Raw genomic sequence first — 23,250 nt, 5'->3', positions numbered from 1 at the left:
ATTTTTAATTGGGGAAGGGCAAATTATGAGGCTATAAGGCTAGAACTTGCGGGTGTGAATTGGGATAATGTTTTTGCAGGGAAATGTACTATGGACATGTGGTCGATGTTTAGAGATCTCTTGCAGGATGTTAGGGATAAATTTGTCCCGGTGAGGAAGATAAAGAATGGTAGGGTGAAGGAACCATGGGTGACAAGTGAGGTGGAAAATCTAGTCAGGTGGAAGAAGGCAGCATACATGAGGTTCAGGAAGCAAGGATCAGATGGGTCTATTGAGGATTATAGGGAAGCAAGAAACAAGCTTAAGCTTAAGGAGCTAAGAAGAGCATGAAGGGGGCATGAGAAGGCCTTGGTGAGTAGGGTAAAGGAAAATCCCAAGGCATTCTTCAATTATGTGAAGAACAAAAGGATGACAGGAGTGGAGGTAGGACCGATTAGAGATAAAGGTGGGAAGATGTGCCTGGAGGCTGTGGAAGTGAGCAAGGTCCTCAATGAATACTACAATAGACAATAGGTGCAGAAGTAGACCATTCGGCCCTTCGAACCTGCACCGCCATTCTGAGATCATGGCTGATCATCTACTATCAATACCCGGTTCCTGCCTTGTCCCCATAACCCTTGATTCCCCTATCCATAAGATACCTATCTAGCTCCTTCTTGAAAGCATCCAGAGAACTGGCCTCCACTGCCTTCTGAGGCAGCGCATTCCACACCTCCACAACTCTCTGGGAGAAGAAGTTCCTCCTCAACTCTGTCCTAGGTGACCTACCCCTTATTCTCAAACAATGCCCTCTGGTACTGGACTCTCCCAGCATCTGGAACATATTTCCTGCCTCTAACTTGTCCAATCCCTTAATAATCTTATATGTCTCAATCAGATCCCCCTTCAATCTCTTTAATTCCAGCGTGTACAAGCCCAGTCTCTCTAATCTCTCTGCGTGAGACAGTCCGGACATCCCTGGAATTAACCTAGTGAACCTACGCTGCACCTCCTCCACAGCCAGGATGTCCTTCCTTAACCCTGGAGACCAAAACTGCACACAATACTCCAGGTGTGGTCTCACCAGGGCCCTGTACAAATGCAAAAGGATTTCCTTGCTCTTGTACTCAATTCCCTTTGTAATAAAGGCCAACATTCCATTAGCCTTCTTCACTGCCTGCTGCACTTGCTCATTCACCTTCAGAGACTGATGAACAAGTACTCCTAGATCTCTTTGTATTTCTCCCTTACCTAACTCCACACCATTCAGATAATAATCTGCCTTCCTGTTCTTGCTCCCAAAATGAATAACCTCACACTTATTCACATTAAACACCATCTGCCAAGTTTCTGCCCACTCACCCAGCCTATCCAAGTCACCTTGAATTCTCCTAACATCCTCATCACATGTCACACTGCCACCCAGCTTAGTATCATTAGCAAACTTGCTGATGTTATTCACAATGCCTTCCTCTAAATCATTGACGTAGATCGTAAACAGCTGTGGTCCCAATACCGAGCCCTGTGGCACCCCACTAGTCACCAGCTGCCATTCCGAGAAACACCCATTCACTGGTACCCTTTGCTTTCTATCTGCCAACCGGTTTTCTATCCATGTCAATATCCTCCCTTCAATGCCATGAGCTCTGATTTTACCCACCAATCTCCTATGTGGTACCTTATCAAATGCCTTCTGAAAGTCAAGGTACACCACATCCACTGCATCTCCCGCGTCTACCTTCCTGGTTACATCCTCGAAAAACTCCAATAGATTAGTCAAGCATGATTTGCCCTTGGTAAATCCATGCTGGCTCGGCCCAATCCTATCACTCCTATCAAGATATGCCGTTATTTCATCTTTAATAATGGACTTTAGCATCTTCCTCACTACTGATGTTAGGCTAATAGGGCGATAGTTCTCTGTTTTCTCCCTCCCTCCTTTCTTAAAAAGTGGGATAACATTAGCCATTCGCCAATCCTCAGGAACTGATCCTGAATCTAAGGAACATTGGAAAATGATCACCAATGCATCCGCAATTTCCAGAGCCACCTCCTTTAGTACCCGAGGATGCAGACCATCTGGACCTGGGGATTTGTTAGCCTTCAGTCCCATCAGTCTACTCATCACCGTTTCCTTCCTAATGTCAATCTGTTTCAGTTCCTCTGTTACCCAATGTCCTTGGCCCATCCATACATCTGGGAGATTAGCTCTGTTATACTTTTTTAATGCTATGCTATCTCTGACTTCCTTTGTCAACCACTGTGGCCACTTTGCCCCCTTTGAATCCTTCCTTCTCCGGGGGATGAACTGATTTTGCACCTTGTGCATTATTCCCAAGAATACCTGCCATTGCTGTTCCACTGTCTTTTCTGCTAGGATATCCGACCAGTCAACTTTGGCCAGCTTCTCCCTCATGGCTCCATAGTCTCCTTTGTTCAACTGCAATACTGACACTTCTGATCTGCCCTTATCCCTCTCAACTTGCAGATAAAAACTTATCATATTATGGTCACTACCTCCTAATGGCTCCTTTACTTCAAGATCACTTATCAAATCCTGTTCATTGCACAACACTAAATCCAGAATAGCCTTATCCCTGGTCGGCTCTCGTACAAGCTGCTCCAAAAATGCATCCCGTAGGCACTCTACAAACTCCCTATCCTGGGGTCCAGTACCAATCTGATTTTCCCAGTTCACCTGCATGTTGAAATCCCCCATAACTACTGCGACATTTCCTTTGCCACATGCCATTGTTATCATTGAATCACTTCAGTATTCACCAATGAGAGGGAACTTGATGACGGTGAGGACAATATGAGTGAGGTTGATGTTCTGGAGCATGTTGATATTAAGGGAGAGGAGGTGTTGGAGTTGTTAAAATACATTAGGACGGATAAGTCCCCGGGGCCTGATGGAATATTCCCCAGGCTGCTCCATGAGGCGAGAGAAGAGATCTCTGAGCCTCTGGCTAGGATTTTTATGTCCTCGTGTCCACGGGAATGGTACTGGAGGATTGGAGGGAGGCGAATGTTGTCCCCTTGTTCAAAAAGGTAGTAGGGATAGTCTGGGTAATTATAGACCAGTGAGTCTTACGTCTGTGGTGGGAAAGCTGTTGGAAAAGATTCTTAGAGATAGGATCTATGGGCATTTAGAGAATCATGGTCTGATCAGGGACAGTCAGCCTGGCTTTGTGAAGGGCAGATCGTGTCTAACAAGCCTGATAGAGTTTTCTGAGGAGGTGACCAGGCATATAGATGAGGGTGGTGCAGTGGATGTGATCTATATGGATTTTAGTAAGGCATTTGATGAGGTTCCACACGGAAGGCTTATTCAGAAAGTCAGAAGGCATGGGACCCAGGGAAGTTTGGCTAGGTGGATTCAGAATTGGCTTGCCTGCAGAAGGCAGAGGGTGGTGGTGGAGGGAGTACATTCAGATTGGAGGATTGTGACTAGTGGTGTCCCACAAAGATCTGTTCTGGGACCTCTACTTTTCGTGATTTTTATTAACGACCTGGATGTGGAGGTAGAAGGGTGGGTTGGCAAGTTTGCAGACGACACAAAGGTTGGTGGTGTTGTAGATAGTGTAGAGGATTGTCGAAGATTGCAGAGAGACATTGATAGGATGCAGAAGTGGGCTGAGAAGTGGCAGATGGAGTTCAACCCGGAGAAGTGTGAGGTGGTACACTTTGGAAGGACAAACTCCAAGGCAGAGTACAAAGTAAATGGCAGGATACTTGGTAGTGTGGAGGAGCAGAGGGATCTGGGGGTACATGTCCACAGATCCCTGAAAGTTGCCTCACAGGTAGATAGGATAGTTAAGAAAACTTATGGGGTGTTAGCTTTCATAAGTCCAGGGATAGAGTTTAAGAGTCCTGAGGTAATGATGTAGCTCTATAAAACTCTGGTTAGGCCACGTTTGGAGTACTGTGTCCAGTTCTGGTTGCCTCACTATAGGAAGGATGTGGAAGCATTGGAAAGGGTACAGAGGAGATTTACCAGGATGTTGCCTGGTTTAGAGAGTATGCATTATGATCAGAGATTAAGGGAGCTGGGGCTTTACTCTTTGGAGAGAAGGAGGATGAGAGGAGACATGATAAAGGTGTACAAGATAATAAGAGGAATAGATAGAGTGGATAGCCAGCGTTTCTTCCCCAGGGCACCACTGCTCAATACAAGAGGACATGACTTTAAGGTAAGGGTTGGGAAGTTCAAGGGGGATATTAGAGGAAGGTTTTTTACTCAGAGAGTGGTTGGTGCGTGGAATGCACTGCCTGAGTCAGTGGTGGAGGCAGATACACTCGTGAAGTTTAAGAGACTACTAGACAGGTATATGGAGGAATTTAAGCTAGGGGGGGTTATATGAGAGGCTGTAGTGGTGTGCTACACACAGCGCTAGAATAACCACACGGAGTCGGTGAGTTGGAGTTGCGATAAAGAGATTTATTCAAACTTCGCGGCCTGCTTTAAAACCTTTCCGTTCCCGTCCTCCCTGGGGCGGGACTGCTGTGGGGAATGCATATTCCCAGACCCTTTCCACGCGTGGGATTTTCCCCCTGTTGGTTAAGATGGCCTGGCGCCCTTTTTGGGGCCGGCCGTCTGCCTGCGTGCGCTGTTTCGTGAGCCTGTTCGTGGGTGCTAGAAAATGGGTCGCCACAAGGCAGAGTTTGAGAGTCAGCACAACTTTGTGGGCCGAAGGGCCTGTAATGTGCTGTACTATTCTATGTTCTATGCAATTGTTTGGGGGCATTTTATTAGTAATATTTCCTAAATTAAGTGTAAATTTGTATTGAAATTTCTGTACAAAAATGGAATACATTAAAACATTTTTGTAGATTTTCTTGATTTTTTTTTTAAAGATGTTCATGTTGCTTTGTGCATTCATTTAGTGCCAGGATAGCTCAGATGCAGAGGAAGCTGTGATCTGTGAACTGTGTGATACTCGTACAATGCAATTCAACAATCACATGAAGCAGCATCACCCTGGTTGTGGAGAGAGTGCAGGCCACATGGGATACCGAAGCAATGGGGACTACGTTGATGGTTGGTTTGGGGGAGAGTGTGGCACAGGGAGCCCGTACTATCTGATGTGCAACAGTTGCCGTGGAAAATACTTGGCTGAGAAACCAAGACACAAGCAAACCAAAATAAGTCAGTGAGTATTATTTTAAAAAAACAATTCTAATATTTTTTCGAGTTCTTTAGATTACTTAACCCAGTTAAGAGGGGAATAAAAGACAACATTCTAAACCTTTTGTAAATCAGTATTATTGGCATAATTGATTAAAAACTTCAGAAATGAAAAATGCATTATTGAATTAACTATTAATATTTTGTGGAGATCTTTATAAGTTGCAAAATATTAGAATAAAGTGTGACTGCTTTTATATTTTAAAATTTGTTATCTTTAGCTGACTGATCAGCAACTTCACCTGATGTTGTTATCAGAATAAATAATTCACTGAATCTGTTCAAGTTAATAATGAGTTTACTTCGAGAAAGTGCTGTAGGTTTTTGCAACAAAGAGTGTGGTCTGCTTGAACAAGTGTTAGTTAAATATGTAATTGATATTCTGTATGTAAAGGGTAGAATATTATTTCAAAGTTCCTTGAGACCACTGCACAGTGAAGTGTGAAGCATCTCTACCAAGATGATAATGAATTTGCTATGGTTATACAAATATCTCAATTAGATAAAATAAATTGATAAATTGGTTTATGATTGTTACATCTATGAAGGTGTAGTGAAAAACTTGTTTTGCATACCGTTCATACAGATCAATTCATTACAATTGTACATGAGGTAGTACAACTTAAGGAAAAATAATAACAGATTGCAGAATTAAATATATACAGAGAAAGTATATGCAGGGAGACATTAAGGTGCAAGGTCATTACAAGGTAGTTTCTGAGGTCAAGAGTCCATCTTATTGTACTAGGGGACAGTTCAATAGTCTTAGAACAGTGGAATACAATTGTCCTTGAGCCTGGTGGTACGTCCTTTCAGGCTGTTTTTGTCTTCTGCCAAATGAGAGAAGAGAAAATGTCTGGGCTGGGTGAGGTCTTTGATTATGCTGGCTGCTTTATTGAGGCAGCAAGAAGTATCCAAAGAGTCTATGATGTACTGAGCTGTGTCCACTACTCTGCAGTTTCCTGCAGTCATGAGCAGAACAGTACCAAGCTGTGATGCATCTGGATAGGATGCAATCTATGGTGCAGTAATAAAAATTGGAGTAGGTCAAAGGGGGCAATGCCACCTTATTTTTTAGCCTACTGAAGTACTGGTGAGCTTTCTTGGTCATGGTGTCTATGTGGTTCAACCAGGAAAGGCCATTTGTGATGTGCACTCCCAGGAACCTGAAGCTCTCAACCAGAATCTGGTCAAGCAGTTGTGAGCATTCAGGGAGTAGAGTAAGGGGCTGAGGACGCAGCTGTGTGAGGCGCCAGTGTTTCGGGTACCTGTGGTGGAGATATTGCTGCCTATCCTTCCTTATTGCAGTCTTTTGGTCTGGAAATCAAGGATCTAGTTGCAAAGAGAGATGTTGAGTTCCACATTTAGGAGTTTGGAAATGATTTTTTTTTGGAATTAGGATATTAAAGGTGGAGCTGTTGTCAGTAAACGATAGTTTAACACTTGTCTTTATGATGCGTCGAAGGTGAGTGTAGGGCCAGGAACTTAACATCTGCCATAGAGTTGTTTTAGCAGTAGGTGAGTTGCAGGAGTCAAGGTAGTCTGGGAGTTAAAGCCAACTACCAGCCTCTCAAAAGCACTTCATGATGATGGATGTCAGAGCCACCCCTGGACAGTACTTAAGCATCACAGAAAATAGATGCAAGAGTAAGCCATTCACCTCCTCTTACTTAATGTTCCATTCAGTGGCATCATATATGACCTTTGACCTCAGCATCTCTCTCCTAAAATAATCCCATCTATCAAATATCAAAACAAAATTATTGATCTGTGTCTTTACTATACTTGCTACTAAAACCTGAACAGCCTTATGAAAACATTTCCAAAGATTCACTACTTTCTACTTTTTTCTCATCTGACCTGAATTTTGCTTTGATTAGTTTATTTGGAAGACTAATTTTTTTTAATAATGAAGCAGTACCAGGTCTGTATGGATAGAAGATCTACTAGCAAGCAGTTCCTTTTCTGTAGCTCTACTTTTGAACTGTCATTGCTTCTTGCCTGCTCTACTGAAAATTATATCTTGTTGATAAGCAAGGATGCTGAGTGTGAAGTCAAAAAATAGAGGCTTGAATCTTTCTAGCATTTTCTATTCATCATTCTCGATTATTTTAATTACACTTTTTGCAAGTGGAATTTGATTAAAATTTAAACTGTTAGAAATCTGTCCAGTGTTTTTTGTACATTAGTCTGGTTACTGCTTGACTTTGGATTGATATTAATTAGTCTGTAGAAGTTGTTGTCACTACCTTTAGTTTAAACAGCTGTTGAAAGCACTAAACTCAAATGAAGTAATCTATACTTCCCTGAAACAAGGGTGAGAAGGTTAGTATTTATGCATCTTATTCGGATATATACATTCTCTTTAAAAACAAACTTACATTAATCTAGATAAACTCTGCAGTAGTTCAATTTCTTCATGAAATTAGATGTCTCCATTACCTACGGTGTCAGCAACAGTTCCACAAAGGCATTTTAAGAGACCTCTAACAAAAATAATATAGTAAAAATAGAATAATGGTTAGTAATTAGTATTCCCTATTTATTTTGTAAAGGATTTTATAAATTGCATTTTCATTAAGAGCCTTCTCTGAGGCTATATTCAGCCCATTGAATCTATGCTGGCTCTCAGATTAATCCTCTCATTTCCATTGTCCCATTTATTTCTATGCAGTCTATTATCCCCACACATGCCCATCAATTGTCTCCTCCTCCCACCCTTGATTCTCCTACTGATTTACTTTAGTCAATTCATCTGCCATAATGTCTGTGAGGTATGTGAGTGGGTGTTACTGGAGCACCTGGAAGAGACTTATATGGTCACAAGGAGAATGTGACTTCTTCACACAGACAGTACCAGGGATCAGGGTTGAACTTTATTTGCTGCAACTATGAGCCAGCAAAGATAATCACTGTGTTCCTGCGCCACCCTTTCAAAACTACCAGAATTGAAGTAAATAATTAATCATTTTAATGTTTTATAAGTAAATTAAACTGTAGCATATGGATGTGGCAGGATTAAACAAAAGCAAAATAATTTATAAAAGCACTTAACTGGTGTCTGCTTTCAAAATCAGATTTAGTATCACTGACATATGCCATGGAAGGTATTGCTTTGTGGCAGCAATGCAGTGCAAACATATAAAAATCAAATGATTACAAAATAATAAATAATGCAAAAATAGAATATTAAGGTAGTGTTCATAGCTTCTTTGACCACTCTGAAATCTGATGGCAGAGGGGAGGAAACTGTTCCTAAGTCATTAAGAGTGTGTGTCTTCAAGTTCCTATAATTCCTCCCTGATGATGGTAACGAGAAGATCATGTCCTGGATGATGAGTGTCTTTAACAATGGACACCCTAAAATTCCCTTTGATCTCACTGGGGCATCAGACCTGTGTTTGATTTGACCTGGTTGCGGATCAAAGAGGCAATTTTCCTTCCCCTCCCTCTCATGCCACCAACAAAACCCTCCCCTGAGTAATGCTGGGAAATCACAGCAGCAGATCTCTGCCACTGAGCTTCATGCCGCATCCAATGGAGCAGTTGATTGGTGTGACTCTATTAGTCAGTCATAAAGTCTTCATCTTTGTTGAAAATGTTGAATTATTGGAATTGGTGACTTGCCAAAAAGCATCATCTAAGATGCTTTGTAGTACTTCTATATTCAATTAAAGTAATTGTGACAAAAAGAAATATTCACTGAAGTCATACATTGCTCTTTGAATATTAATGAAACATGTATGACAGAATATAATCAAGTTCCTAACATGTTTTCATTTCCTCCTCTCATCCCTATCCCCACACCAGCAGAGCAAAAGGATTAGCGCCTGACTTAATCAACAAGAATGAACATATGCATGAAGGTACGTAGAACACTAAAGAATTGACTGCATGTATTTATAAGCAAAAATAAAAAGAATAAAATAAATCCTCTTCATCTCAGTTCTGACTCTCTTGCCTATTGTTTTAAATCTATACTCAATTATTACTAAACCTGTGGAAACAATTTTATATTACTCAATGCATTTTTGAAAGGCTGAGTTTGTAGAAATACTTTGTTTCACATAAATCATTTAGGTTTTAATTGGAGGTAATTATTTCTGTTTCTTGGAGATCATGAGACTCAGAGTTATACGGCATAGAAATATGTAGTCCATGTAACAAGTCTCATTTGCCTGGAGAATCTTAGCAAGTCAGACAGCATCTACTGAAGGGAATAATCGGTCAACCATTCCCTTTTACCCATTTCAGTTCGACTTCCCATTCCCATTCTGACGTGGCTGTCCATGGCCTCCTCTTCTGCCACGGAGAAGTCACCTCATATTCTGTCTAGGTAGTTTCCAAGCTGATAGTGTGAACATCAATTTCTCTAACGTCCAGTAATTTCTCTCACTCTTCCCCCATCTCTCCACTCCCCTCTCCTTTTCCATTCCCCATTCTAGTTCCCCTCTCACTCCTCTTTTTCAATGGTCTATTGTCCTCTCCTGTCAGATTCCCTCAGCTCCTTACTTCTTCCAAAAAAACCTTCCAGCTTCTTACTTCATATCCCCTCCTTTATCCACCCACCTTCCTCCTCACCTAGTTTCACGTATCACCTGCCAGCTTCCCCTCCGCCCTCCTCTTCCAATACCTTATTCTGTCCTCTGCCCCCTTTCTTTCCATGATGAGGGTCTCAGCCCGAAACTACGACTGTTTATTCTGCTCCGTAGATGCTGCCTCATATGCTGAATTGCACCAGCATTTTTTTGTATGTTGTTTGAGATATCCAGCATCTACAGAATCTCTTGTGTTTTGGAATTTTACAATTCATGTAATTGTATAAATGTCTTTTTAACATTTCTAATTGCCTATACAACTTCCTGTGGCAGTTCCCTCCATATGCCTATCACCCAATGTGTTGTAAAAGTTGTCTCTTAGGTGCAGCTGACAAATGCCTCCTTTTTTTCTGACCAAAACCTCAATATCCCTCGTCAACCAGACTTTCCTAATCCTGCCAACTTTGCCCTTCACTCTAACAGCAATGTGTCGCCCTATAATTCTCCTATGTCACTTTAAAACCTCCCCACCTGCAAGACAACTGGTTACCTGCATATACTTTCTCCCAGTAAATTTTTTGCAAGTCACTTATGTCTTCAAAATTTTTGGACTTTAACTTGGGGATCAGTCATATATGTTTACATAATTATTTTAAATTAATGGAATGATGGTCACTGATCCCAATATGCTCCCTCACTGTCACTTCAGTCACTTGCTCTGCCTAAGGTCCAAATCAGAGTCCTGAAGATGGTGCTTCTAAATAGTAGTACCATCCTGAGGATACCAAGGACATTTTTAGGACGTGCGTCACTTAGACAATAAGACATAGGAGCAGAATTGGGCCACTCAGCCCATCGAGTCTGCTCTGCCATTCCATCATGGATGATCCTGGATCCCACTCCTGCCTTCTCACCATATCCTTTGATGCCCTGACCGATCTAGAAATGATCAACTTCCACCTTAAATACTGTATATGCATGGACTGCCTCCACCGCAGTGTGTGGTAGAGCATTCCACTACTCTTTGGCTAAAAAAAATACCTCCTTACCTCTGCTCTAAAGGGTCACCCCTCAATTTTGAGACTGTGCCCTCTAGTTCTAAATACCCACACCATAGGAAACAGCCTGTCCTCCATGTTATCTAGACCTTTCAACATTAGGTAGGTTTCGATGAGGCCCTGTCACATTCTTTTAAATTCCAGTGAGTACTAGCCCAAAGCTGCCAAACACTCCTCATATGTTTACACCTTCATTCCCAGAATCATCCTCGGTGAACCTCCTCTGGACTTTCTCCAATGACAACTCATCCTTTCTGAGATATGGGGCCCAAAACTTTTGACAATGCTCTAAGTGGAGCCTGTCTAGTACCTTATTAATGCACAACATTATCTCCTTGCTTTTATATTATATTCCCCTTGAAATCAATGTCAATATTGCATTTGCCTTCTTTACCACAGACTCAACCTGTAATTAACTCTTTTAGAGTCTTGCACGAGGACTCCTAAGTCCTTTTGCACCTCTGACGTTTAAACCTTCTCCCCACTTGAATAATAGTCTGCACTATTGTTCCTTTTACCAAAATGCATTATCATACAATTCCCAACACTGTATTCCATCTGCCACTTTTTTGCCCATTCTTTCAATTTGTCTAAGCCCTGCTGCAATTACATTACTTCCTCAACTCTACCTACTCCTCCACCTGTCTTTGTATCTTCTGTAAACTTTGCCACAAAGCCATCAATTCCACTATCCAAATCATTGACAAACAATGTGAAAAGCAGCTGTCCCAATACTGAACCCTGAAGAACACCATTGGTCACCGGCAGCCAACCAGAAAAGGTTCTTTTTATTCCCACTCACTGCCTCCTGCCTGTCAGTCACTCTGCTACCCATGCCAGTATCTTTCCTGTAATGCCGTAGGATTTTATCTTGTTAAGCAACCTCATGTGTGACACCTTATCAAATGCCTTCTGAAAATCCAAGTAAATGACATCCACTGTCTCTTCTTTGTCCACCCTGTTTGTTACTTCCTCAAAGAGGTCTAACAAATTTGTCAGGCAAGATTTCCCTTTACAGAAGCCATGCTGACTTTGACTTATTTTATCATTAGTCTCCAAGTACCTAAAAACCTCATCCTTATTAATAGACTCCAACACTTTCCCAGCCGCTGAGGTTAGGCTAAATGGCCTATAATTTCCTTTCTTATGCCTTCTTCCCTTCTTAAGGAGTGGGATGACATTTGTAATATTTCAGTCCTTCAAGACCATGCCAGAATCAAGTGATTTTTGAAAGATCATGACCAATGCATCCATTATCTCTTCAGTCACCTCTCTCAGGACTCTGGGATGTAGTCCATCTGGCCCAGGTGACTTATCCACGTTAAGACCTTAGAGCTTGCCTAGAACTTTTTCTTTGTAATAGCAATGTCACTCACTCCTGCTCCCTGACACTCACGGACCTCTGGCACACTGTTAGTGTCTTCCACAGTGAAGAGAGATGCAAAGTACCCATTAGGTTCATCTGCCATTTCTTTGTCCCCCATTACTACCTCACCAGCATCATTTTCCAGTGGTCCAATATCAGCTCTCACCACCCTTTCCCTCTTTATATAACTGAAAAAGCTTTTGGTATCCTGCTTTATATTATTGGCCAGTCTGCTCTCATATTTCATCTTTTCCCTTCTTATAGCTTTTTTAAGTTGCCTTTTGTTGGATCTTAAAAACTTCCCGATCATCCAACTTCTCACTCACTTTTGTTACCTTATATGCCCTTTCCTTGGCTTTTATGCAATCCTTAACTTCCTTTGTCAGCCACAGTTGCCTAGCCCTGCCGTTTTAGAACTACTTCTTCTGAGGGACATATCTATCCTGCACCTTGTGAACTATTCCCAGAAACTTCAGCCATCCCTGCTCTGCCATCATCCCTGCTAGTATCCTCCTCCAATCCACCTAGGTAAGCTCCTCTCATGCCTCTGTAATTCCCTTTATTCCATTGTGATACTGATACATGTGAGTTATGTTTCTCCCTCTCAAATACAGTATGAATATAATCTTATTATGATCACTACTTCTTAAGGCTTCCCTTATGTTGAGATCCCTGATAAGATCTACATTATTACACAACACACAATCTAAGATAGCCCTTCCCTGAGTAGGCTCAAGCACAATCTGCTCTAAAAAGCCATTTCATAGGCATTCAACAAATTCCCTCCCTTGTGATCCGACACCAACCTGATTTTCCCAATTCCCTTGCATATTGAAGTCCCCTATTACAATTATGTCATTACCCTTGTTACATTACCATTTTCCATCTCCTTTTGCAATTTCAACCCCACATCTTGGCTACTATTTGGAGGTCTATATATGATGCCATAATTGTTTTTCCACCCTTGCAAGTTCTTAACTCCCCCACAAAGATTCAACGTTCTCTGACCCTATGAAACCTCTTCCCAAAGATATAATTCCATCTCTTACCAACAGAGCCACACCACTGCCTATGTCTTCCTGCCTGTCCTTTTGATACAAAGTGTATCTTTTGCTGTTAAGCCCCCAACTATAGCCTTCTTGCAGCCACGACTCAGTGATGCCCACAATGCCATACCGACCAATCTCTAATTGCTCCACGAGTTCGTCCACCTTATTCCGAATGCTACATGCATTTAAGCACAGCACCTTCAGTCCTGCATTCTTTGCCGTTTTGAATTTTGCCTCTGTGGTACAATTTTACTCTTTGTCTGCATTTGTACCCAATCATTTGCTTGTCCTCCTTACTTTCATGTTATCATCACTCATCATCAATCATCTACTTGTAAACATGCTGGCTCATCCTCAGCTATGTCATACTGGTTCCCATCCCCGTGCTATATTAGTTTAAACCACTCCCAACAGCTCTAGTAGATCTGCCCGCAAGAATATTGGTCCCCCTCGGATTCAAGTGCACCCCATCCCTTTTGTACAAGTCCCATCTTTCCCAGAAGCAGTCCCAATTATCCAGAAATCTGAATCCCTGCCCCCTGGCTCCAATTCTTCAGCCGCACATTTATCTGCCACCTCATTCTATTCCTATCCTCACTGTTCTGTGGCACAGGCAGCAATCCCAAGATTACTATCCTTGAGGTCCTGCTTCTCAGCTTCCTTCCTAACTCCTTATATTCTTTTTTTAAGGACCTCCTCCCTTTTTCTTCCTATGTCGTTGGTACCAATATGTACCACAATTTCTGGCTGCTCACCCTCCCTTTTCAGGATATTGTGGAAGTGTCCAGAAACGTATAGTGTACCTGGGAGGCAGGTTTCCGTGTTTCCTTTTTGCGTCCACAGAATTGCTTATCTGACCCCCTGACTACAGAGTCCCCTATTACTGCTGCCATCCTCTTCAATTCCCTACCCTTCTGAGCCACAGGGCCAGGCTCAGTGCAAGAGGTCATTCCTCTTCCCCCCTTCCCCCCCCCAATAGTACTCGAAATGGAATACTTATTGTTGAGGGGGACGGCCACAGGGGTGCTCTCCACTATCTGACCCTGTCCCTTCCCTCTCCTGACAGTCGCCCAATTATGTCTCCTGTAGCCTTGGGGTGACTACATCCTTGTAGCTCCTGTCTGTCACCTCTTCACTGTCCCTAACAAGCCAAGGTTGAGCTGCAGCTCCAGTTGCCTAATGCGGTCTCTAAGGAGCTGCATCGCGATGCACCTGCAACAGATGTCACCATCGCGTAGTTTGGGAGTCTCGTGGAAATTCTAAATCTGACATCCAGAGCAGAACACTGGCTCTGTAGACATAACCCCTATTCTGCGTGTGTGTGTGTGCACACGCACGCCCTTAACTCCTGGTGGCGTCGTTAGGGCGCGGTCATGACAAGCTTTTGTACCGATCTTTGCGGTATGCGTATCGTACGGCGTGTCTTGGGCATCTGAAACCTGGCGGAGCCCATCCCTCTCCAGGTTTGTTTTTACGAGGTCGAGTTGTTAGCTCGACATTCAACCCAGGCACGGATGGAGAGCGTGCAAGGGAGCTGGCCAGATTCGAACTCAGGACCTCTCGCCCCCAAGTCCAGCGCTGATGCCACTACGCCACCAGTTTCCAATATATATTCTAGCTATTTTTAATTAACACATTGATGTATAAGACTTGGGTATTCATTTCTTTTTTTCAGAGGTCTGGGATATATTAGATGTTGAAAGAAAAGGGCAATTTACAGGACTGGAAGATTTTGCTTCATTAGCTGAGCCACTTGGTTTAAGTGATAGCAAATTGATTCCCGATCCGGTCCAATTTCCAGAACAGGATCCTCTTGGAGCTTCAGTTATGACTGATAATACAGAAGAGGCACTTTTAAAGAAAGGTAATAGAAACTATTTTAATATATCTAAGATATATTTGCCAGTGTCCTCGTGAAGACTTTGGAGTCCAGAAGCACAGCATTGTCTCTAGTTGCAACTGCTTATAGATTGCTACAGGCAGTTTGAAAAACTTACAAACTCCCTTAATGAAATGCAGTACACACTTGTGGGAAGGCAGGGAGACCTGCAAGAAGTGCATCCAGCTGCAGCTTCTAACGATCCGTGATAAGGAGTTGGAGCTGGAAGTGGATGAACTCCAGATCGTTCGGGAAGCTGAGGCGATAATGGATAGGATATTTAGAGAGGCAATTACACTCAAGGTGCAGGACACAGGAGACTGGGTGACAGGAAGGGGAAAGGGGTTAAGGGGCCAATGCAGAGTACCCCTGTGGCCATCCCCCTCAGCAACAGGTATATCACTTTGGATACTGTCAGGGGGGAGGTGTGAATAACCTAGAAGAGGTAAGTCACTGCGGCTGGGTCTCTGGCACTGAGTCTGCTTGGTGACTCAAAGGAAAGGGGAGGGGAGAAGAGGCACACTGTGGTGATAGGGGATTCATTATTTTGGGGAATGGAAAGGAGGTTCTGTGGGCGAGAACGAGATTCCCGGATAGTGCAGAGGTACAGAGGAGATGTCAGGGGTAAGTTTTTTACACAGAAAGTGCTGAATGCGTGGAATGGGCTGCCGACGGTGATGGTGGAGGTGGAAACGATAGGGCCTTTTAAGAGACTCCTGGATAGGTACATGGACCTTAGGAAAAAAGAGGGCTATGGGTAAGCCTAGGTAGTTCTAAGGTAGGGACATGTTCGGCACAGCTTTGTGGGCTGAAGGGCCTGTATTGTGCTGTAGGTTTTCTATGTTTCTATGTATGATTCCTCCTGAGTGACAGGACCTGGGACATCTCAGGTTTAGTCCTCAGCATTCTCAAGTGGGAGGGTGAGCAGCCAGATGTCCTGGTCCATGTACGTACCAATGACATGGCTAGGACCTGTGATGAGGTTCTGCAAAGGGAGTTGGGTGCTAAGTTAAAAGGCAGGACCTCCAGGGTTTTGATCTCAGAATTGCTACCTGTGCCACGTGCCAGTGAGGTCAGAACTGAAAAGATTATACAGTTTAATACATGGTTAAGGAGTTGGTGTAGGGGGAAGGGCATAAGATTTTTAGATCATTGGGCTCTCTTCCAGGGAAGGTAGGACCTGTACAGAAGAGACGGTTTGCACCTTAACTGGAGGGAGACCATTGCTAATGCTGCATGGTGAAGTTTAAACTAGAGTTGCAGGGAGATGGACATCAGAGTGCCAGAACAGTTAGTGGAGAGGGTCTAGGCCTGGAAGCTACCAGCCTTCTCCTTCCCACCCTCCCCCCACCTTCTTTATAGGGCCTCTGCCCCTTCCCTCTTCAGTTCTGACGAAGGGTTCCAGCCTGAAACGTTGATTGATCGTTTCCATGGATGCTACCCGACCTTCTGAGTTCCTCCAGCATGTTGTGAATGCTGCAGAGAGAGATGTTGGTAAGATCTCAGACAAAGTCAGGAATCAAAGGATGGAGCAAAGTGTGACAACTGTCCTAAGCTGTTTATACTTCAATGCATGTATCATAGGAAAGGCAGATGAGCTCAGGGCATGGATCAACACCTGGAATTATGACATTGCAGCCATTCTTGAGACTTGGTTGCAGGAGGGGCAGGATTGTCAGCTCAATATTCCGGGGTTCTGTTGTTTTTGGCATAACAGAGCAGGAGGTATTAAAGGAGGAAAGGTGGTGTTATTAGTCAAGGAAAATGTCATGGCAGTGCTCAGTCAGGACAGACTGGAGAACTCATCTAGTGAGGTGTTATAGTTGGAACTGAAAATAAGAAAGTGTACTGATGAAGGATCTCGGCCCATAACGTCGACTGTATTCTTTTCCATCAATGCTGCGACAGGAAATGTACCAGAGGATTGGAGGATAGCTGTTGTTCTGCTGTTTAAAAAAGGCTGTCAACATAAACCAGGAAATTATAGGCCGTGAGTCTGACATCAATTTTGGGAAAGTTATTGGAAGGTGTCCTAAGGGGGCAGATAGCTAAGTATTTGGATGCACAAGGACTGGTTAGGAATAGTGAGCATGGCTTGGTGTGTGGTAGGTCATGTGTAACCCAACCTTACAGAGTTTTTTGAGGAAGTTACCAGGAAAGTGGATGAAGGCAAGGAAATGGATGTTGTCAACATGGATTTTAGCAAGGTATTTGACAAGGTCGCACATAGGAGGTTGGTCAAGAAGGTTCAGTTGCTTGACATTCAAGATGAGGTGGTAAATTCGTTGGACATTATCTTTGTGGGAGAAGCCAGAGAGTTGTAATAAGTGGTTGTTTCGCTGACTGGAGGCCTGTGACTAAGTGGTGTGCCACAGGGATCAGTGATGGGTCCTTTGTTGTTTGTTAATGATCAGGATGATAATGTGGTTAACTGGATCAGCAAATTTGCAAATGACATCAAGATTGGAGGTGTAGTGTACAGCAAGGAAGGCTGTCATGGCTTGAAGAGGGATCTGCATCAGCTGGAAAAATGGCAGATGGAATTTAATGCAGACAAATGTGAGGTGTTGTACTTCAGTAGGACCAACCAGGGTAGATTTTGCACAGTGAATAGTAGGGCACTGAGGAGTGTGGTGGAACAAAGGGATGTGGGAATACTTGTCCATAATTTATTGAAACTGGTGTCACAGGCAGATAGAGCTATAAAGAAAGCTTTTGGTACATTGGCCTTTATAAATCAATGTACTGAGTAGAGGAGATGGGATGTTGTGTTGAAGTTGTATAAGATGTTGATGAGTCCTAAGTTGGAGTATTATGTGCAGTTTTGGCACCTACCTAAAGGAAGGATGTAAATCAAGTTGAAAGAGTACAGAGAAAATTAACAAGGATGTTGCCGGTACTGGAGGACCTGAGATATAAGAAAAGATTGAATAGGTTAGAATGTAGAAGGTTGAGAGGAGATTTGATAGACGTAAGAGGGGTATAGATACGGTAAATGTAAGCAGGCTTTGTCCACTGAGGTTGGATGGGACTACAACCAGAGGGTGTGGATTAAGGGTAAAAGGTGAAAAGTTTAAGGGGAACACAAGGGGAAACTTCATTACTCAGCAGGTCGTGGCAGTGTGGAATAAGCTGCCAGCACAAGTGGTGCATGCAAGCTCAATTTCAACATTTAACAGAAGTTTGGATAAGTACATGAACAGTAGGGGTATGGAAGGCTATGGACCCAGTGCAGGTTGATGGGAGAAGGCAGTTTAAACGCTTTCGGCATAGACTAGATGGGCTGTTCGTGAGCTGTACTTCCCTATGTCTCCATGACTCTTATGACTTGGTAACACCAGGGGCAGAGTTTAAAAAATGCCTGTTGCATTATTGAGAAAATGTAATCAGAATTAGGTTTATTATCACTGACATACGTGGTGAGATACGTTGTGTTGTAGCAGCAGTACAGTACAAGACATAAAAATTGCCGTAAGTTACAAAAATATATAAATAGTGAAAAAGAAGAGTGACGGGGTTTGCATTCACTGACCATACAGAAATCTGATGTTGGAGGGGAAGAGTATTGTTCGTAAAACATTCGGTGTGGGTCTTCAGACTCCTTGGCCTCCTCCCTGATGATGGTAATGAGAAGACAGCGTCCTGGGTGGCGAAGGCCTTTCATGATGGATGCCGCTTCATTGAGGCATCACCTCTTGAAGATGTTCTCGATGGTATGCAGTGTTGTGCCCAAGATAGAGCTGGCTGATTCTACAGCCCTCAGTTGCCTTTTGTGATACTGTGAGTGCCAAGTATTGAAACTGGACAGAATGCTCTCTGCCGTACACCTGTAGAAATTTTCAAGAGTCTTTGGTAATATATCGAATCTCCTCAAATTCCTGATGGAATTTCAGACCAACTGGGGTGCTGTCTTTATGATTCCATCAATGTGATGAGTCCAAGTGAGATCCTCCAAGATGTTGGCACTGTTAGCTTTCTGCACATTTTCACCACACTTCATCTTAATTGATGGGTTTTCTTCTAAAATTGACAAAAGAAACAAAGAATATGTGCCTCCCACTGCTTCCTTCCCTGCCAACATCCACTAACTCATATGACCAAAAGATTAAGGAGTGTGTTCCTAAGCCTAATAGCTTTCTCTAAACAGATTATGAGAGCTGCATGGAAGTAGTAGAAGATTTTCTCTTGTGATGGAAGAAATTGAATCTGATTTCAATGTGTGCTATAGTATTGAAGTACAATGTGAAGGTATTTTAACATGTTTCCATTGTTAGGTGTGAACAAGTTTGATGAGAAAACGTACTTTAGACTAACTTTGGGTGAGCAAGCTGCAATTCTTCGAGACACCAAAGAGAGAGTTCTTGCTCTCCAACGTATCACAACGGCAATGCAAATTCTTTTAGCACACACCATGGTTATGAAAGCTTTATCACTTATCTCTGTGAGGTATGTTAGAAACTATACAGTTTCTGAGTGTTTAATGATTACTGATGAAATCATATTTGATTTATTTTGTAAAAGTCAATTCCATTGAATCAATATTATTACATTATAAATAACGTAAGAATATTTTATGTATTCCAATGAGATCACTCTTATGCTTCTAAACTATAGGCCCAGTCTGCTTAATTTCCTTCCATAACACACCCTCCATTCCTGAAATTGGTCAATGCTTGCACTTCCTCTATCACGGTGTGGAACCTTCCTTGGGTAGAGATACCTGATGAAGTGCAAGGTTTCACGGGGACTCTATCCATACACTTGTATTCCATTCTAATTGCAATAAAACCCATTTTACTATTTGCTGCCTTAATTGCTTACTAAACCTGCCTATTAGTTTTCAGTGAATCACATACAAGGCCATCCAGGTCTTTTGATCTCAGCATTTAAAACAAATGGTAAAAATTAATCAACATACTGTGTAGCTTGCCATCTAGCTAAGTGGAGAGAATTCCATCGCACTCCTGATGCATCATTTGCAAATGGAGTCAAGGGATGAACTGCACAACATCAAATACCCTGTCTCTGACCAGTTACAGCAGTTTGGAGTTGGAATAAATTGGTACAGTTAAATCTTCTGCCCATTAGTAATCTCTGCTTTTCTCAGGAATACTAGTGCTGTGAGAATGAATAAATGATAATGGCATTAATTCTTAAGGAAAGATAGACCCTCTCTTACGAGCAATACATGTAAAAGTTGCTGGTGAACGCAGCAAGCCAGGCAGCATCTCTAGGGAGAGGTACAGTCGACGTTTCAGGCTGAGACCCTTTGTCAGGAGTCCTCATGAAGGGTCTCGGCCCAAAATGTCGACTGTACCGCTTCCTAGAGATGCTGCCTGGCCTGCTGCGTTCACCAGCAACTTTTATGTGTGTTGCTTGAAATTCCAGCACCTGCAGATTTCCTCGTGTTTGCCCTCTCTTATGAAGAACTTTGTGACACATTTATGATGGGAAGGTTCTTAAATGTATACAGAATACCTATACTTAATGTGATCAAACTGCATGGTTCAGAGAAATGGAAACTAAATGATTTAGAAGCATGGTAAAGCAAAACCAAATTTAAAATTTATTGGGCAACATAATCAGTTCAATCCTCCACTGCTACTTAAAGTTTCTTACAATGTATTAAAGTATGTAACAATTGTAACATTTTGGTAAAATATCTCTCTTTCAAAATATGCCTTTACAGTGGATCTATATGCAGTCAGACAAGTGGACTGGAAGCTCTTGGATTAACTGACATCCGTACCTTGGTTCGATTGATGTGCCTTGCAGCTGGAGGCAGGGCTCAGATGGCCAGTAGTGGAACAGAGCATTTATATTCAAGTGCTCCATTTAGACTTTCAAAAGGAACAACGTGGAGTACAACCTCCTGCTTAACATATATGAGCTCAGCTATTGGCTGTCTAATTGCAAACAGCCCCTCAGCTTACAGGGCATTGGTTAATGTCTGTACTCAGGTAATGGGAGGAGCAAAACGACCTGTAAATGATATAGAACATGCTGCAGGCAATGCAGATCAGGAAACACACAGTCTCAGCTCTGTGTACCTAGGAGTGAATCTTTGATTCAGCAGTTTGCCTGATATCTGCTAGGTGTAGCATTTTCAATTTTTAAATGTAAATAAATACTATTTTGACTTGTTTTATTATAAAGTGATCTGTTATATTTCCTAGGTAAAGATTTTTCTTCTAAGTTTAATGATAGTCTTACAATTTACAATTTATTTGTAATTTCTAGTAATTATATTAAATTACAATATTAAATTTAAATTATTTGTGGCAATACTATATTTGTGCATGCAATCTTTAATGGCAGGTACCACAGTTCTTTTAATATGTTACTCAGATTTATAACCAATATTCTTTGAAATTTGGAAGCATTATTTTATTCGTTTTTCAGGATGTGATTTTTGCTGGTAGGCCAGCATGTATTACTTATCCCACACAGTCTTTGAGAATTTAGTGATAAGTAATCTTTTAGATACTTTTCAGTTTTCTGGACAAGATGGGGAGTTTCAGGATTTAGACCCAGCAACATCCTAGGGGATCACCTCTGACTAGAATCTCTACTGGACTAATCACATTAATGCTGTGGCTTCAAGAACCCATCAGAGGCTGTGTATGCTGTGGAAAGTAACTAATTCCTGATTTGGTTTGGACAGTGCTGTTGGAATAGTTTATCAAGTAACTGCATTGCATCTGTAGATCATAACATACACTGGTCATGGAACAAGTGAACATTCAGAATAGTTGGCAAGTGCTGTTCAAGCAAGCTATAGTATTGAGATTCTGAGTAGTTGTTAGAACTGCACTCATACAGGGAAGTGGAGAGTATTCCGTTGCACTACTGATTTCCTGTAAATCATGGAAAGGCTTTGTGTTGTCAAAGGTTAGTTATTTGCCACAGGATACCCAACCTCTGACCAGGTGTGTGGCCACTGTGGTTATCCGGCATGATACCCACAGAATGTCGATAATGGTAATGTCATTCAGTATCAAGGCTAAGTTGTTAGATGCTCTCTTGTGTCTTGTGGAGATGTTCATTGCCTGGCACTTTCATGGTATGAATGTTACTTGCCACTTAACAGCTCATTCTTAAATGTCACGCAGGCCTTGCTTGCCTGTAGGCATGGCATGGTTTACTGTCTGGAGTATTACTGAATATTGTGCAATCATCTGTGAAATGTCGCTACTGCTGACCTTTTAATGCAACAGGTGAAGATGGTTAGGCCTCAGTGATAGACAGGAGGAAATAAGAATATAGGAAATGATGGGAGAGGGCAATCAGCCCCATGAATCTGTGCAATATCATGGTTGATCTTCTTGGCTAATCCAGTCCTAGGGAACACTGTGGTACAGCTGGTAGAGCTGCTGCCTCACAGCTCAGCAACCTAGGTTCAATCCTGGCTTCCAGTGCTCTCTGCAGGGAGATTGCACATTCTCCCCTTGAACTTTGGGTGCTCTGGTTTTCTTCCACACCCAAACATGCGTAGGTTGGTAGATTTATTAAACACGGTAAATTGCTTCTAATGGATAGTTTAACCTGGAAGGAGTAGATAGGAATGCACAAAAAATAAAAATGAACTGTCTAAATGGGTGCCTGGGCTGGATAGGCCTGTTTTCATGCTGTATAACTTACTGAAGAGTGTACTTTCCTGCTCTGCTCAATCTTATATGCTTGTCAGTCTCTACCTTGAATTTATTTGATGAGTTCCCCCTGCTCCACGCTTTCCAGGATCGTAAAGTATGATTCTGTTGAGCGAAGAAATTTCTTCTCCTCTGTTTAAAGTGGATGACCCCTTATTCTGAAGCTGTGGCCCTGGTTCTAGATATCCCTTCTAGGGGAAATGGCATCCTTGTGTCTACCCTGTCAACATCCCTCAGACTCCTCTATATTTCAATAAAATTCAATCTGTTTAATTTGCTTCACACTTCTCCCCAGGAATTAATCTAATAAATCTTTCCTACACAGCCTCCACTGCAAGCTCATCTTCAATAAATGCAAAGATCAAAATTATGCCTAATATCCTAGGTGTTGTCTCACCTGCACTCTGTAAAGGTACATCAGAACTTCCCTAGTTTGACACTCTATGCCTCTTGTGATAAGAGACAACATTCCACTACCTGTGTTAATTACCTGCTTTGTCTGCTGATACTGGTTTGCCTGCTAGAGCCTGTAGATCCCTTTGAA

General features: G+C 42.4%; 1 protein-coding gene across 7 annotated transcripts in view; it reads left to right on the top strand.

Moving 5' to 3' along the window:
- LOC140194958 (probable E3 ubiquitin-protein ligase HERC1) overlaps positions 1-23,250 on the top strand; it is a 299,092-nt gene that overhangs the window by 177,089 nt on the left and 98,753 nt on the right. For 6 of the 7 annotated variants that reach the window (XM_072252425.1, XM_072252428.1, XM_072252427.1 and 3 more), the window contains 5 exons: positions 4,867-5,132; positions 8,978-9,033; positions 14,854-15,042; positions 19,332-19,503; positions 20,747-21,017. In XM_072252425.1, coding sequence (XP_072108526.1) covers positions 4,867-5,132; positions 8,978-9,033; positions 14,854-15,042; positions 19,332-19,503; positions 20,747-21,017 — 954 coding nt within the window. The remainder of the gene's footprint in view (positions 1-4,866; positions 5,133-8,977; positions 9,034-14,853; positions 15,043-19,331; positions 19,504-20,746; positions 21,018-23,250) is intronic. The other variant, XM_072252426.1, reaches the window with a different exon arrangement.

This window comes from Mobula birostris, chromosome 3 (assembly GCF_030028105.1).
Source record: "Mobula birostris isolate sMobBir1 chromosome 3, sMobBir1.hap1, whole genome shotgun sequence".
NCBI classification, from domain to species: domain Eukaryota; kingdom Metazoa; phylum Chordata; class Chondrichthyes; order Myliobatiformes; family Myliobatidae; genus Mobula; species Mobula birostris.
The sequence above is the reverse complement of the archived record's forward strand: the minus strand, read 5'-3'. Positions and strand labels throughout refer to the sequence as shown.